The sequence below is a fragment of the Cyanistes caeruleus genome, chromosome 11, assembly GCF_971803275.1.
Source record: "Cyanistes caeruleus chromosome 11, bCyaCae1.hap1.1, whole genome shotgun sequence".
Lineage (NCBI taxonomy): Eukaryota > Metazoa > Chordata > Aves > Passeriformes > Paridae > Cyanistes > Cyanistes caeruleus.
In genome coordinates, this window is record NC_141711.1 from 22,674,519 (window position 1) to 22,688,700 (window position 14,182).

At 48.2% G+C, this 14,182-nt stretch overlaps 2 protein-coding genes across 21 annotated transcripts in view; both read left to right on the plus strand.

The window, feature by feature from the left end:
- LOC111944293 (uncharacterized) overlaps window positions 1-9,525 on the plus strand; it is a 30,266-nt gene extending 20,741 nt beyond the window's left edge. For 2 of the 5 annotated variants that reach the window (XM_086846648.1, XM_086846653.1), the window contains 3 exons: window positions 2,924-3,082; window positions 3,951-4,026; window positions 6,289-9,525. The gene's annotated coding sequence lies outside the window, so the exon portion shown is untranslated. Of the gene's footprint in view, window positions 1-2,923; window positions 3,083-3,950; window positions 4,064-6,288 lie in introns of all 5 variants that reach the window. The other 3 variants (XM_086846650.1, XM_086846651.1, XM_086846649.1) reach the window with 3 other exon arrangements.
- A 948-nt stretch (window positions 9,526-10,473) lies between these two features.
- Window positions 10,474-14,182, plus strand: part of IQSEC1 (IQ motif and Sec7 domain ArfGEF 1) — a 291,038-nt gene continuing 287,329 nt past the window's right edge. For 4 of the 16 annotated variants that reach the window (XM_086846636.1, XM_086846625.1, XM_086846627.1 and 1 more), the window contains exon 1: window positions 11,225-11,744. In XM_086846636.1, the coding sequence (XP_086702762.1) occupies window positions 11,479-11,744 (266 nt within the window). In that variant the 5' untranslated portion in view covers window positions 11,225-11,478. Of the gene's footprint in view, window positions 10,571-11,219; window positions 11,745-14,182 lie in introns of those variants that run through there. The other 12 variants (XM_086846616.1, XM_086846623.1, XM_086846621.1 and 9 more) reach the window with 9 other exon arrangements.

A 14,182-nucleotide genomic window follows, 5' to 3' on the forward strand; every position in this document is an offset into this window, starting at 1 on the left:
GCATTCTGCATAAATTTACCCCTGGAACATTCCCTCACAGGTTTTGTGCAGATTCAATGTGCTGCTGCCACCAGATGGCCCTTGTGGTGGATTCTGTTGGGAAAATCAGGAGCTCTCCAAGGCAAAGCATTAAAATCAATTTAAAGGCAGAACACTGTTTACAAACAAGGATTTTGCATAACAAGGCCCTGCTTTCTTTGCCAGCTGGAATCTGTGAGAGCTGATATGCAGTGTTTCACCAAGCAGCACATTCCCTGTCATCAGCTGAGAAGGAATAATGTGGATGTGCAGATCTTGTCAAAAATTCTTCCTAATTTTGCACCAAACAGAGCAAGATGAAGAGCAGAGTGTCTAAATTACAGTTTTGCTGACTTTGAGTTCACAAGATTCTGTAACTGCTCTGAAGGCAATCTTGATGAATAATGGCATCAGCACCTTTCTGATCCAAAATAAAAGGGAAAATTAAAAACAAAAAAAAAAGGGAAGACGAACGGGAAGAAGAGAAGGGAAAGAAGAAGGATGGGAAGAGAGAGGGGTGGGAGGGGAGAAAAGGGAGGAAAAAAGAAAGAATAAAGGAGAAAAAAATCTCTTGTCACATTACAGCTATGGTTGCAGCAAGCAGAACGAGGGCTTTGTCTGCTTCACTTGTGAGTTTGAATATGACAGAGACACATCCTTTTTTGTCAGGAGCTCTCTGAAATGGGAGCAAACACCCAGGCAAAGGCCTGTGTGATTTCTTGAGCCCTGCTTTTGCTTTGGAGCCTGTTTGTTTTGGGTAAGCCCTCCACACTTGCCCTTCTAGCAACTGTGGCAAAGGCAGTGGCAGAAATTCTGAGAGTTAAAAGGGGAAAAAAATCCAACAGACAACAGAAGCCAGAAAGGAATGAGTTGAAACCTGCTCGCAGTCATAGCTGCACCTTTTTGAAAGCCCTTTTTGTTCCCAAGGATGTGTTTATTTCATTCTACATCAGAAATTCCTCGACATCTATTTCAACTGTCAACTTATAGCCAGCATCAAACACAGAAGTGACACAGGCATGACTTCCTGACAGCCAGTTTTGAGAAAATGTAGCTGCAAAGTGAATTTTTTGCAACGTTAAAGAGTCTTTCCAGGCCACACATTGAAGTAATGGCAGAACTATGTTCCTCAACAGATTTGAGTAATACAAACACAGTTATGAGATCTTCTCTTTACATTGCCTTTTGGAAAATATCTTTTTCAGGTGAAAGACAGAGCCAAACATTAATAATGCATCTTTTTCCTGTAGTAACTCAGCAAGTAAATGCAGTGAGACTTTCAAATGCTGGATCACTGACAGACAAAACCAAATTCTGAGTTCCCAGCCTTGCAACACAATTCCTCAAAGATAGGTTTCAAGATCACTCACCCCAAAGTATTTGATTAGTGCCACTTGTGTGCTTCAGTAAAGAGCTACTCACACGAATTAATTCAAGATACAGAGGATACTTCTTGATTACATGGGGCAATGGAATACAGAGCTCAGTACAATAAAAGGCTTTATATGGGGATCAGGATTAGCTTTTCCATGTGGGAATGGATCAGATCTATCACATCATTTAAACTGCACCTGCTCTGCTAAGAAGGCGTTTCTGAAGATAGAAATTCACTTTGTTGTCAATACAGGGAAAAGAAAGTGTCCTGTGCAGGTTGAGGATCAAAACTCTTATGAAGAAAACTGAATCAATGCCCATTCAGAAGAGTGGGGCAGAAGATTTAAAAGCTAAGACACTTCTTCAGTCCAAGTCCTCCCTTTGGGGTTGGGCCCTGGAGTGTCACAAACATGGAGGGCTCTACATATGAAGGGAGGGATCTCCCACAGGTCAGATCCTGCAGGTTTCCTGGGGTTTGTTCCTGGCTGAAAACACAGATGGACACCATTTCCTTCTTCCCTGATATCTGGGTCCTTATAAACCTTTGCTACCCTGGATTTTGCAAACAGACATTTTCACAGCTTCTGCCTGACCTGAATGGAGGACAACCCCAAGGAGCCTCAGTGACACCCAGGCATTTCTGTGCACTCTTCCCACCATGTGTGGTCTCTCAGGGACCCTCTCCAAGGCTGCCAGAGCAACATAAACCCCACAGAACCTGGCAGCTGAACAGTTTATGGCAGTTTATCTTTGTGGGATTGCTCTTCCTTGGGAAATCTCTTGGAGCAAGTTCCCTCAAAGAGCTGGGGTCCAGGAGAATCCTCAGCAGTACCAGTAAAGTTTGTCACCAGCTTTAGCCCGTTCCATGTTTTTGACAAGTCACAGACCTCAGTCCCTGCTGAGGGACTGGGAAGAAACTACATCTGTCATTTGTACTGAGGACTTGTTTGATATGGAGTTTCTCCTTGCGTTCTAAGAGCCTGCTCAAGAGGAAACCTCTGAACAGCTGATTAACACTTTGTTGCTCTCAGGGCTGGTTCAGCTCATTATTCTCCTCTGGATAAATGACCGGGATTAATTATGCTTATGATTAATTATGATTAATTATGTCAATTAATTCTGACAAAGCAACACACACAAAGAGAGTTATGAAAAATGTAGCTCCTTCTTTCTGTATTGCATTTCCAGAACTTACATCTCTATCTCTTCTTTGTAGCAGCAGAACTTTTTATTTTTCCTTCAAGTAGAATTCTAATTTATCTTTAGAGTGAATCAAGTTGCTTTTGCCTGCAGCTACTCATTGACAGTTCTGGAAGATCCTTCGTCTTAGAAAAGCTGGTCCCTCTGCCAGTCTGTAATTCCCCACGAAAGTGTTCACTGAGCACTTTGCTGCCACAGTGCTTTGTCATTCCCCATTCCCTAAGACAAATTTCCAGCTGCAATAGAGCCTCCTCTTGAGATAACCCCAAAGCTTCCAAAAGCAAGCAAAAACAAGTACTTTTTTTGAATTTTTTTTTTTTTTTTTTTTTAGTATTTCAACTGGAAAAGCTTCCAGAAGTTACTGCATTTTCCTCAGCTCTCTAAAGAGAGTGGGATCTGTGCTTTTTAGGAGTCCTCATCCAAGTAAAACCTCAATTCACACCACAAACTCTGACCAACCACCAACAGGCTGGGGTTGCACCATGTCCATGTGAGCATTTTAATTGTGAATTTTTAGTAGTAACAGGAAATGTGCAACAAAAGCCACCTACTCCATAAGGACAACATCCCCTTGGGCTGAATTTCCCCACTGTCCACAGCGTTTCACAGCCCTTGCTTATGCAAGACCAGAAAAAGGGCAGTATTTGGCAATCATGAGGTGGCAAATACATTTTTTCACATGAGCTTGGGCAGAAATAACCGTGTTCAACATCCGCAGTTTGAGCAGAGCTTCACTCTGGGGCTCTGGGGCTTCCCAAGGCAGCTGCAGCATGAGGGAGGGAGGGAGGGAGGGAGGGAGGGAGGGAGGGAGGGAGGGAGGGAGGGAGGGAGGGAGGGAGGGAGGGAGGGAGGGAGGGAGGGAGGGAGGGAGGGAGTTGGGCACACCAGGCACTCCCAGGCTGAAATTTTAAATACAGACTGTTCCTAATGATCCAGCCCAGCAGCAGTACCTCTCACCCCCTCTGTGTGCTTCCCAGCAGCATGAAAGAGAAGGGATAAAAGAAGGGATAAGGAAAGGTTGAGCCTGCCTGACCTCAGCATTTTCTTGTTCAGCTTTTCATTTCCTGATTTGGAATCTTTACCTAAGACACCTTGAGGTTTAGTGCTGTTTCTTTGGGCAAGAAGCAATTGGAATTGATTTGTCAATTTTGTGATGTGCTTTGCTTTTTTGGAAAAGGATAGAAGAGTTTCCAGTCTGAATTTGCAAATCTATTTTTAAGTCTTGCTGCAAATAAAATGAAAGAACTTAAATTTCCCTCAGCTGTTGTCAGCAATAAAGCTGGGGGGTGATTTTTCCTCCTTTTGTACAAATGAAATGTTATTTCTCCTTCTCTTCACACATGTATATTTATATACAGAGTGATATATCACCGGTTTCTCTCAAGAAAAAAGGATATGGCGGAAATCTGAACAACTGAAGACTGACGAAATACAGTGAGTCAGAGCAAACCTGACTCCTCTAATTGCACTGGTACAAATACACCTTAATGACCACAGGATCAAAAATATACCCCTTTAATCATAGCACAACTTTATTTGCTCACGCCCTGTTCTATTTAATGACTGCCTGAATTAACATTGCCCTTTTCTACTGGCTATGATACACTAAAATGTTGTATTTCTGTGTGCTGATCTTGTCAGAAGATAGTACAGCTGTCCTGGGGGTGTTGCACAATTGGCAAAAGCAGGTGAAATGCTTCACATCACCGTTAAAACCACAGGAATTTATCCAATAAAAGGTGGTCTGGGTGAAGGAAAGGTGGGGAATCCAAGTCTGCAGGATTTATAGGCTGCTGCAATTCATGTGAAATGGGTAAAATAGGATATTTTTCCTTCAAGTTTTGTTGATGACAAAAACATACACAGTATGGTGTGCCCTGCTTCCAAACTGTGGTTTTATCCATTTGATTCAGATGGAAGGGACAGAATGCATATTGGAATTATGATTAGGTGTTGATTTTTCAGGATGTCTCACCCCTTTTTTTTTATTATTTAAACTTCTCTTGGAAGGCAGAATTATTTTCCTCATGTAAAAAATATTACTGTGCCATCCAAGTGACTTTATGCTCCTGGCATTCTTGGAAGCAACATGCCAGTTACAGATGTGAAAAGAGAACAGAAAAATTAATGATAAAAATCCTTGGTTTTCACCAGTGGAGGTGTCCAAATTAAAGTGCCTGTGGCAAGAGAACTTGGACAATGCTCTCAGGGATGCACAGGGTAGGATTGCTGGGGAGTCTGTGCGGAGCCAAGACTGGATGATCCTTGTGGATCCCTCCCAGCTCAGGATATTCTCCGAAATATCCTATGATTCTATGAAAATAGATCCATATTTCTGAAGACTTTGTACTTTATCGCAGTTGCTTAGTCTGACCTTTCTCTAATTTCTGTTCCCATGGATGTTTAAAAAAGAACAGAACATGATCTGATTTTCATGTTTCCTCATAATCTTATTCTGAAAAGCAGTGTGTGCTGAAACTTGCCAAGATAATTCAGTCTAAGCATGGATATGGCAAGCATGGAAAAGCTGACTGACCAATTAAAGCACAGAAAAATATTAGAATGGAAATGCATGGAATCAAAATAGAATAAAACATCTTAAAATGGAAAATAGTGGACGAATTTGACTCTGGCAGCCTAGGTAATTAATCATTTAAGTGATGTTTTAAAACAAAACCTAACAAAACACACACAAAAACCTCTGACAGTATTCCATGAGCAAGTTTGCTTATTTAGTTTTTGTTCAGAAATGACTTGATGAAAACTTTGGTTTGGGTTTTTATTTTCTACTGAAATGCTGGTATTTGATGTTTTATTGCTTTATAAGCTCACAGAACTGCACTGAAATCATGAAACCACAAGGAGTGGTGACGAGACATAGAATCAGCTATTTTAGCATTGTTATTTCTCCTTGCTTTCAGGGAATTTCTGAAGCTGTAATTTTGGGAGGGGTTTATTTTTTCCTTCCCTCTTTCAGTATTCAGCTTCCTACCCTGATGCTAAGGCTGTGTTTTTTTGTCCCTGTGCTTTTCATCTTTATGAGATGGGAAGTGTTTTCTTCTGGCATTTTTCTGCTCTTGCCCCAGAGCACTTAGTACCACAGCACGAATTCTTCTCCTTCAGTCACAGTTTATTCCACGACTTAAAATATGATCTGTTAATAAAAGCTGTCCTTGATTCCAACTCTGGTTTGGCTTCAATCTCAGCTTAACCACCAAGAAAAAAATTTCTGTGCCATTTATAAAATAACTTCTTTAATTAATGCTTCAAATTTAATTATATTTATTGCTAAATTAGAGTTATACGTTCCATTTAGTCCTTTTTATAAAATTACTTCCCACTTTCACAGCAAAAATTGTTCTGTTCTTGTTTGATTTCTCTCTGGAGAGCCCCAGAGCCCAGAGTATCAGCCAGGTCCCCAGCACCATGTGAGCCCTGCCCTTGGTGTCACTGCCACCTTGCCACTTCGCACTCCCCAAGGACAGCTGGGAATCAGCTCTGTGACCAGCTCACCCATTCCTTTAAAACCCAGCACTGAATTTTTCTCTTTCCCCAAAGAAGCAAAGTATTCCTTGCTAATTTGTCCCTTTTATATTAGAGATATATTGATATCATTATTATTTATCCCTGTTAAATTATCACTTGTATGTTTGAGTTGCTTGATACCTTACATTAACAGTGCTTTTTATTTTCCAGGATACAAGGACACAGTCCTTCCCCAAGGACTCTGCACAAGAGGACACATTTGGTTTTTGCCTGCTAACATTCCCTGATACCACTTACCAAAACAAGATACAGAAGCAGAAATCACAGAAACCAACAAAAGCACAAAGGAAATCTTTTATGAAAGGCTCATTAGAACAAAGGCTTGGTTAAAGTTGCATACTTAGATGGATTAAGTCTGGACCACACTTTGCAGGCAAGCCTCCAGATTCAGCTACAGAACCTGGAGGAGCCAATTTATCACTTCTTTCATAAATCAAAAGGCAATTCCTACAAACAGTAATGATCAGTCCACTCAGGATCAGACTCAGAAAAATAAAACTGAACTTTCTACTGCCTCATGAAGATACCTTAAAATATGGCCTGTAATTTTACCATGCTTAGTTTGGGATATTTCAAATACTTTAGGAGCTGGTCAGGGTAAGAACAGCCTTATTCTCTAAGCGTCATCCAAGCCAGACAGGCACTGTGGGGCAGAGAAAGCCAGGAGGGTCCTGAGAGTGGGTCAGGTATTCTCCCTTTTTAGAGGAGGGGTCTAAGGTACATAGATCAAGCCTAAATACATTCCATTTAACTAAGGAAAAAGTCTAATATGATCATATTTTACAAGAGCTTTGTAAAAGATTTGTGATAAGAAAAGGCATGAGGAAGTTTCATGCCTTTAAGTAGAAATCAAATAAACTGTTAAGAGGAATAAGATGTCAGGTCTTAAAAGTGGATTATGTTTAACCAGGACAGGAAAAAAACCAGAAACATCACAGTTCCTAAAAGATTTCAGATCTTTATGTCTGTGCTTTCTCCTTTTTTTTATTTAATACTTCAGACTCAGGGCTCATCTTGCAGGCATTACTGACTTATGCGGGCCATGCTCCTGCTCAGCAGTGGGATTCCTATTTCCTTCTTTACTCCAGGAATCTCCAAAGAGTCCAGCAAATGGGCCCCCCAGAATGTCAGTTTTTCTGGTATTATCCAGCTCATCCAGAAGAGGAGCAGGCACCGCTGGGTGTGTGGTGAGCACACAGAATGAGAGCAGAACATTTGTCCTGCCTTAGGACACAAAGAGGGGACACATACTTTAACTACAGTGTGAAAGGGGCTCAGAACTAAAACTGAAAGAGAAGACACTGACATGAGATTTAGAATGAACTCCTGGCTGTGAGGGTGGGCAAGCCCTGGCACAGGGTGCCCAGAGCAGCTGTGGCTGCCCCTGGATCCCTGGAAGAGCCCAAGGCCAGGCTGGACAGGGCTTGGAGCAGCCTGGGACAGTGGAAGGTGTCCCTGCCATGGCAGGGGTGGCACTGGATGGGCTTTGAGGTCCCTCCAACCCAAACCATTTGTGAGTTCTGTGACCTACATATAAATTCTAACAACAGGACAAACTTGAATTGCAGGATAAAATTCCTTGGTATCTAAACACAGCAGCAGAACCAAGAAGTGAGGCAGAGATTTAAGGAGACTTGGGGGGAAATAAGAAAGAAATGCAACCAAGAAAGAGAGAGAATTTTAAGAGAGAATTTTAAGAGAGAGAGATGGAGGGCAGAGTTAAGATTGAGCACAAATCACTGCATGACTTCTGGATCCTTGTTTTTTTATATTACACTGACCTAATTAATTTTACATAGAAAAATATGTATCACAGGCTTTTTCCTGCTTTTATCTTCCTTTGAAAAAAATTATTTCAGCTGTTTGCTTACCCACGGCCTTATCAGCCACACCAAAACATTTCTGAAACAGTGTCATGTCATGCTCAGCCTCTACACAAAACTATAAATTTAAACTCTCACAGACCACCCAAGCTAGGCAGCAAGTGCAAGAGCCAGGCTCTCAGAACAGGACAGGCAAACACAGAACAGGAAGGGACCCCCAGGGATCATCCAGGCCAACCCCTGGCCCTGCACAGACACCCCAATAATCCTACCCTGTGCATCCCTGAGAGTCTTGTCCAAACCCTCCTCGAGCTCTGTCAGGCTCAAGGACCAGGATTGTGCCTGATCTCTGGTGAGCATCAAACAGCACATGAGCCTGTGAGCACCATGGATGTGACTAAGTCTGGACCAGACTGAACATTCAAAAAGAGTCCTCTATAGGGTATTGACTTGCCAGAAAACACCAAAACTCAAGACACTTTCAGGTTTTTCCAAAGGGTAATGGGCTATTTTAGCAGGGAAGTTGGACTGGATGACCTCCAGAGGTCCCTTCCAGCCCCAACCTCTCTTGATTTATCTCTTGCCAATAATAAATGAGTAAGAGAATCCTACTTACTGAATGAGCAACATCCCCTTTCATATTTAAATCTTCCCTGGCACTTTCCCAGGCAAGAATTAACCATGTGTTGCGTAGCTTATGGAAAGGGACAGTCTGAGGTAGGATGTTAGCAAGTAATAAGAATGCTATTTTTTGATAATTTTCATATTTTAAAAGGTTAGGCTTGATGTCACTTAATTTTCTAACTGAGCAAATCTGAACAAGCTGGGTCTGCTTTTACAATCTGTGTCTTCACAGATAGAGATTGAATATATTATTGATTCTATGAATGTGCTTATATTCTAAGTTTACCCCTCCTTGTTAATCCACAGTGCCTGGTGGAGCAGGCTTTTGGAGGGGCAGAGATCCCTGAGACATAGAGAGAGTCCTCCTTCCTCTTTCAGTGCTGAGCAGCAGCAACATCCAGAACACACCAGGAACACAGTGCAGGCTCCAGGTGCCAAGCCAAGGGCATGTCTGAGGGTTTAATGTATTTTTCAGGCTAACTCATGGTTTCCTGTGGAAAGGGTTGCCAGCAGGTTTGATTTGCTCCGTGCCCTCTGTGGGAAAGCACAAGCAGCCGGGCAGGTCAGGTTGGTGATCTCACTACTGGGATCCTCAGAGAAACCCCCCCCCAAAATCAGGCAGAGAACTTGGAGCAGCCAGTCTCTCCAGGAGCCATCACTCCCTGCTCAGCTCAGCCACTGCGGCTCGGAGCTGAGTGAGACACAGCTTTCTTTCCATTCGGGGATGGAGGCTTTTCCCTGAATCGGGAAAAGAAAGCAGGAAACTCTCACCCTTAACACGGCTCCTGCCTCCCTCAGCAGTGCTCATAGGTCCCATGAACTCGGGTACTTCTGCCTAAAAAGGGGTGCTTCAAATAGATCCTTGCTGTAGGAGCTGTGCTGCTCCGCTAACACTGTCCTTGCTGTGAAATGCTTAATAAGCTTTTATTGTTTGCACATACTTCAATGAGTTTTGAGTCTCTTACTTTGCATTTCATTTTGCATATAAGAAGCAAGTTCACTTACTTTATTTATTGATTTAACCCCTGACAAATACTCTGGCTGTGTGCTACTGTGAAGGTTTCCTCAGAGAGGTATTGTGATAAGCATTTCTTTCTACACAGAGCAGAGCGAACTGCACTTTAGCAAATACATTCTGAATGATTAGTATTCAGAAGAATAATATTTTCAAGAATTCTAATGAAAAATACTAATCAATTTCCTGGGAAGGAGGCTTGTTCTCTTCAGAGAGCAGCTAAAGATGTGTCCGTGAAGTCAGGATCCCCACTAGGACTGGAAATTAGTCTTTCATGCCTCAGATACCTCGACAGTCACAATAGCCCTTCGCTGCACTAGTGTCAGAGGAAAAGTAACAGTTTCCCAATAACTTATTTCTGCCTAAAGCCAGAATGACCCTGGTAAATGCCAGACTGCTCTGGCTGTGGCTGAATCCTCCTCTCACGGCACTTTTCTCCCTGGTGACTGTGAGAGGCAGAGAGGGAGAAGCTGGGACAGACAGCCTGTGCTTTGGGAGCTCTGTTCCCAAACCTGCCCAGCACAGATGGGGACAATGCGGAGCCCGCAGCCTCCCCAGGAGCGGGGCCCCTCGCCCCGCGGCACCGGCCGCGCTCCTGAAGCCAAGGCGCATCCTGGCAAAGGTGAGAAAGAGTTGACTCCACCACGAAGGGTCGGGGCGTCAGTGACAGAACAATCCCTCTAAGAAAATTTTATCAATTGTAAACTTGAAAAGTGGAAGGGTGGAGAGAAGAGGTAGAAAAATTAGGAAAAAAAAAAAAAAGGTTAAGGAGATATACAGAGGAAGTGAGGAGAAAAACACGTCTTCACCTTCCTATCTTCTTCCTGCAGTATCTCCCCGTTTCCCTTTTCTACTCGCGGTTCTCACAAGCATTCCCAACATACACTTGGGATGATACAGGACCCAAAACCTCAGCAACTTTTCTTGGCTTGATGCAGCCTTAGCGGGAAGCAGCATTTCACCAACAGAGGTTTTAACGCCAGGGATGCTGACGGGAGAGGCGGAGGGCTCTGCTGCCTGACTTGGCGCGTGCTGCTGGGCCGCCTGCCTCGGGGGGCCACCCCCGCTGCCACCCCCGCGACGGGAGCCCCGTTCCCCAGATGTGGCAGGGACAGCTCTGGTCCCGCAGGCCGGGTCCCCGCCTGCCTCCGCGCCCAGCGCGCTGCTCCCCGCGCCGCCCCGGGGCCCCGCTCCCGAGAGCGCTCCCGCACCTCTCCCGGGGCTCTCCCCGCCGCGGGGAACGGGGCCGGGGCCGCGCAGGGATGGGGCATGGGGATGGGATATGAGATGGGATGCGGGGATGGGATATGGGGATGGGATGCGGGGATGGGATGAAGGATGGGGCGCGGGGATGGGATGAAGGATGGGGCGCGGGGATGGGATGAAGGATGGGGCGCGGGGATGGGGCGCTCGCCGAGCCCACGCCGGCCTCCCGGAGGAGCGGCCGCCCTTACTTAAGCGCATCCCGGCGGCGGCGGCCACGGCGGGGGAGGCGGGGAGCGGCGGACCCGGCGCAGGGACGGCCCGTGCCCCTGGCCGGCTCCGAGCGCGGCGGGGGCGCTGGGCGCTGCCAGGCGACGGGCGAGCCCGGCTGCGGCGCGGGCAGGGCGGGACGGACACGGGGACAGCGCCGGGCAGCTCCGGTGGCGGCTGCGGCTCCCCCGGCCCTGCCCTCGCTCGGCGGCGGGGGCCGAGCGGCAGCAATGGCGGCGCGGGGCCGCCGCCCGCCCGGGCAGCCGAGGCTCTAGGAGGAGACTGGCGGGGCCGCGGGGCGCCGCTTTCCGCCGGGGTATTTATTCCTCCCCTCTCCCTTAAGTTGCCAGCGGAGCGCGCTGGCCGGCGCCTGTCCCCCCCGCGCCACGGAGGTGCGGGGCGGCCATGGAGAGCCCCGGCGAGAACCCCAGCAAGGCGGCCGAGTACCTGAAGGAGCTGAACAAGATTATCGAGACGCAGCAGGAGCTGCTGGAGAAGCAGAAGCGGAGGATAGACGAGCTGGAGCAGCAAGTGGCCAAGTTGTACCACGAAAATGCCTGCCTTCAGGACGAGCATCACCGGCACCTGGCCACATGCCGGCTCCAGCAGGGTATCCCTCCTGCGCCCCCGGGGGTGCTGAGCGCCATCCAGGAAAACGCCAGGCACGAGAAGTAAGCGCTGTCCGCCTTTCTTTGCCCCCTTTTTGCGGAAGGGGTTCCCCTAGCGGGGTTTCCCTTCCCTTTCCTCTTCTGCCTTCGGCTGCCCGAAGCTGGAAGCAGCGGGACGCCCTGCGGGGTGTGTCCCGGGGCGAGCCCCGGGCTGCTCGGGGGACAGCCTTGGGGTGCGGATGGGTGGCCCCAGCCTCTGTCCCCCAGCCCGTGCGGGTGCCCGTGTCTCGCTCGCTCCCTGGCCTGGGTCCCGGGGGGGTTTCGAGCCGGGGCTCCCCGGCTGCCCAGCCCGCCGTGCCCACGGCTGTCCCTGCAGCCACGGCTGCCCGCGGCGCTCGGGGGATGCCCGGGGCAGAGCCGCGGTAGTGGGGCGCCGGGAGCAGCGTGGCGAGCCCTGCCCTTCTCCTTGTAGCGTGTTCGCTGCCGGTCCGAGCGTCGTGGGGACCGAGGCTATTCAGATGCCCCGCGGCGCTCCCGAGGAGGGGCCCTTGGCTCCGGCCGCTATCGAAAGTGACCCGGCCAAGGGTCAGTAAACATTGGCCGCTCGCCACTTGCCGGGCTGGCCCGGGCCAGCGCCAGCTCGCCCCGTTCGGGCCGCCTTCGGTCCCGGCCGTCTCATCTATTCCAGCCTCTCTAAGCCGTAATTAATCGTCTGCGTTTCCCCAGCGCTGGGAAGTCCGCTTAGTTGCGCGGTTCCGAAGCAGCAGGGATTCGGGAATAGCAAGAACTATCTTGGGCTGCGCTTCCCCGGCATGATTTTACTTCTGGAAAAGTATTTAAGGCTTGGCTTTTCCCGGAGCGGAGTGGGAAAAGCATGCATGCGATTAGGAGCCCACTTCGCTGCTTGACACAGCACAATGGGCTGTTTGTGATCCGCTGCGCTGGAATTCCTTAGGTTTATAAATACAGACGCGGCGGCTCCCGGCCGCAGCCAGCCTCCGGGATGCGGGATTCGGCATCGCCGGAGGGAGGGAGAGCCCCGGCCCTGCTCCCGGGAGGGATGCCTGCGATGCATCCCGAGCACATCCAAGCACCGCTGGCTCGCTCGGGAGCAGCGGCTCTGGCAGCCCCGCTGGGCTCGGCTGCCTCTCCCTCCGGAGAGCAGTGTCGGGCTGGGATATCCCGGCAGCTGCCCCGGGTGCCGGGAGCTGCCGCCGGCAGGGTGGAAGTGCTGCTGCTGCTGCTGTGCTCGGAGTCGGGGGTCCTGGTCCGAAGCAGCGTTTTCTCGGAGTGCTGCTGTGGAGGCTTCAGAAGGGTCGCTTCTCACTCAGCGTCCCCTTTACCTGCTCCTGTTCTCAAGCCTTGCCCCTGGCCAGGGGAGCAGACTGGGAAGGGAAGTAGCTCTGCTTCCCCAGCGCCCTTCTTGCTGTCAGTGTCAACAAGGCTTTTTTTTTCTGTGATGTTGGGGTAATCACTTTAGGCTTTTTTATAAACAGAGATCTCTCTGAAACTAAATAGCTCCTTTAATAAACTGGAGAGCATGCTGTCATTTATCAATCAATCAATCTCTTAAGGAGAAAGATCTGTTTCCAGAAAACATGGAATATTTACACTAATCCTATCCTGAGTATCCATGTCCAGTACCCGAGGTTTTTTGTGGCTGTGCTTGTAGTACAAGATGTCAACTCAGCTATCTCGTCCCATTTGTCTCTTGCAAACGACATTACCAAAATTGTACAAATGGCTTGCCTTGTTTGATAATATTTCTCCTCTGCAGCCCAGGACTCATTTGCAGAGCCCTCCTTGGGCAGGCCGCTCTGGGGACTCAGAGGCTTTTAAGTCTCTTAAGTGGATTTGATGCTGGGATCAGAATTAATCTGGGATATTTATGGCAGTGTTGTATTGCTTTGAGGCATAGCCTGGGGGCTTAGTGGGGAAGCTGGGAGCCAGCCCAGTGCATCTGGCCGGGCCCTTGGCCCACGTGCCTGCCTGGGGAGACCCAGCTTCAGGGCCACCTTCATCCAAGCAGTCCTGTTGTTGTCCCCTCTACTCCCCCAAAATTGTCCTCCCTCGGGTGTCCTGCAGGTGGCCCTGCCTGGCTGGATGGCGGGGTTTACACCCGCGGGCCCGGCACAGGGGCTGTGGCAGGGGCTGGTGCTGTCCAGGAGCAGGGACAGGAGCCACTCATGGCATCAGTTTATTCTCTGTCTGGATACAAAAGATGGAGGAAGTATCCAGCTTGGAAAATAGAGACTAATACCCTAGTTTTAAAGTCTTTTTGCAGTCCCATGGTTCCCTCAGCTTCCTGACAGCCCAGCCTGCAGGTTCCAGGGCTCTGTAGCTTTGCTTTCAGAAACTCAGCCTCATTTTCCTCAGACATAATTGTCCCATTCACTTTGGGGATGTTTGGGTGGGGCACGAGGATCCCTTGTTTGCCGAAGTTCAGTGTCAGGTGCCAGTGATGCTGAAATGGGCAGTGACCCCTGCTCTTCCTGACACTT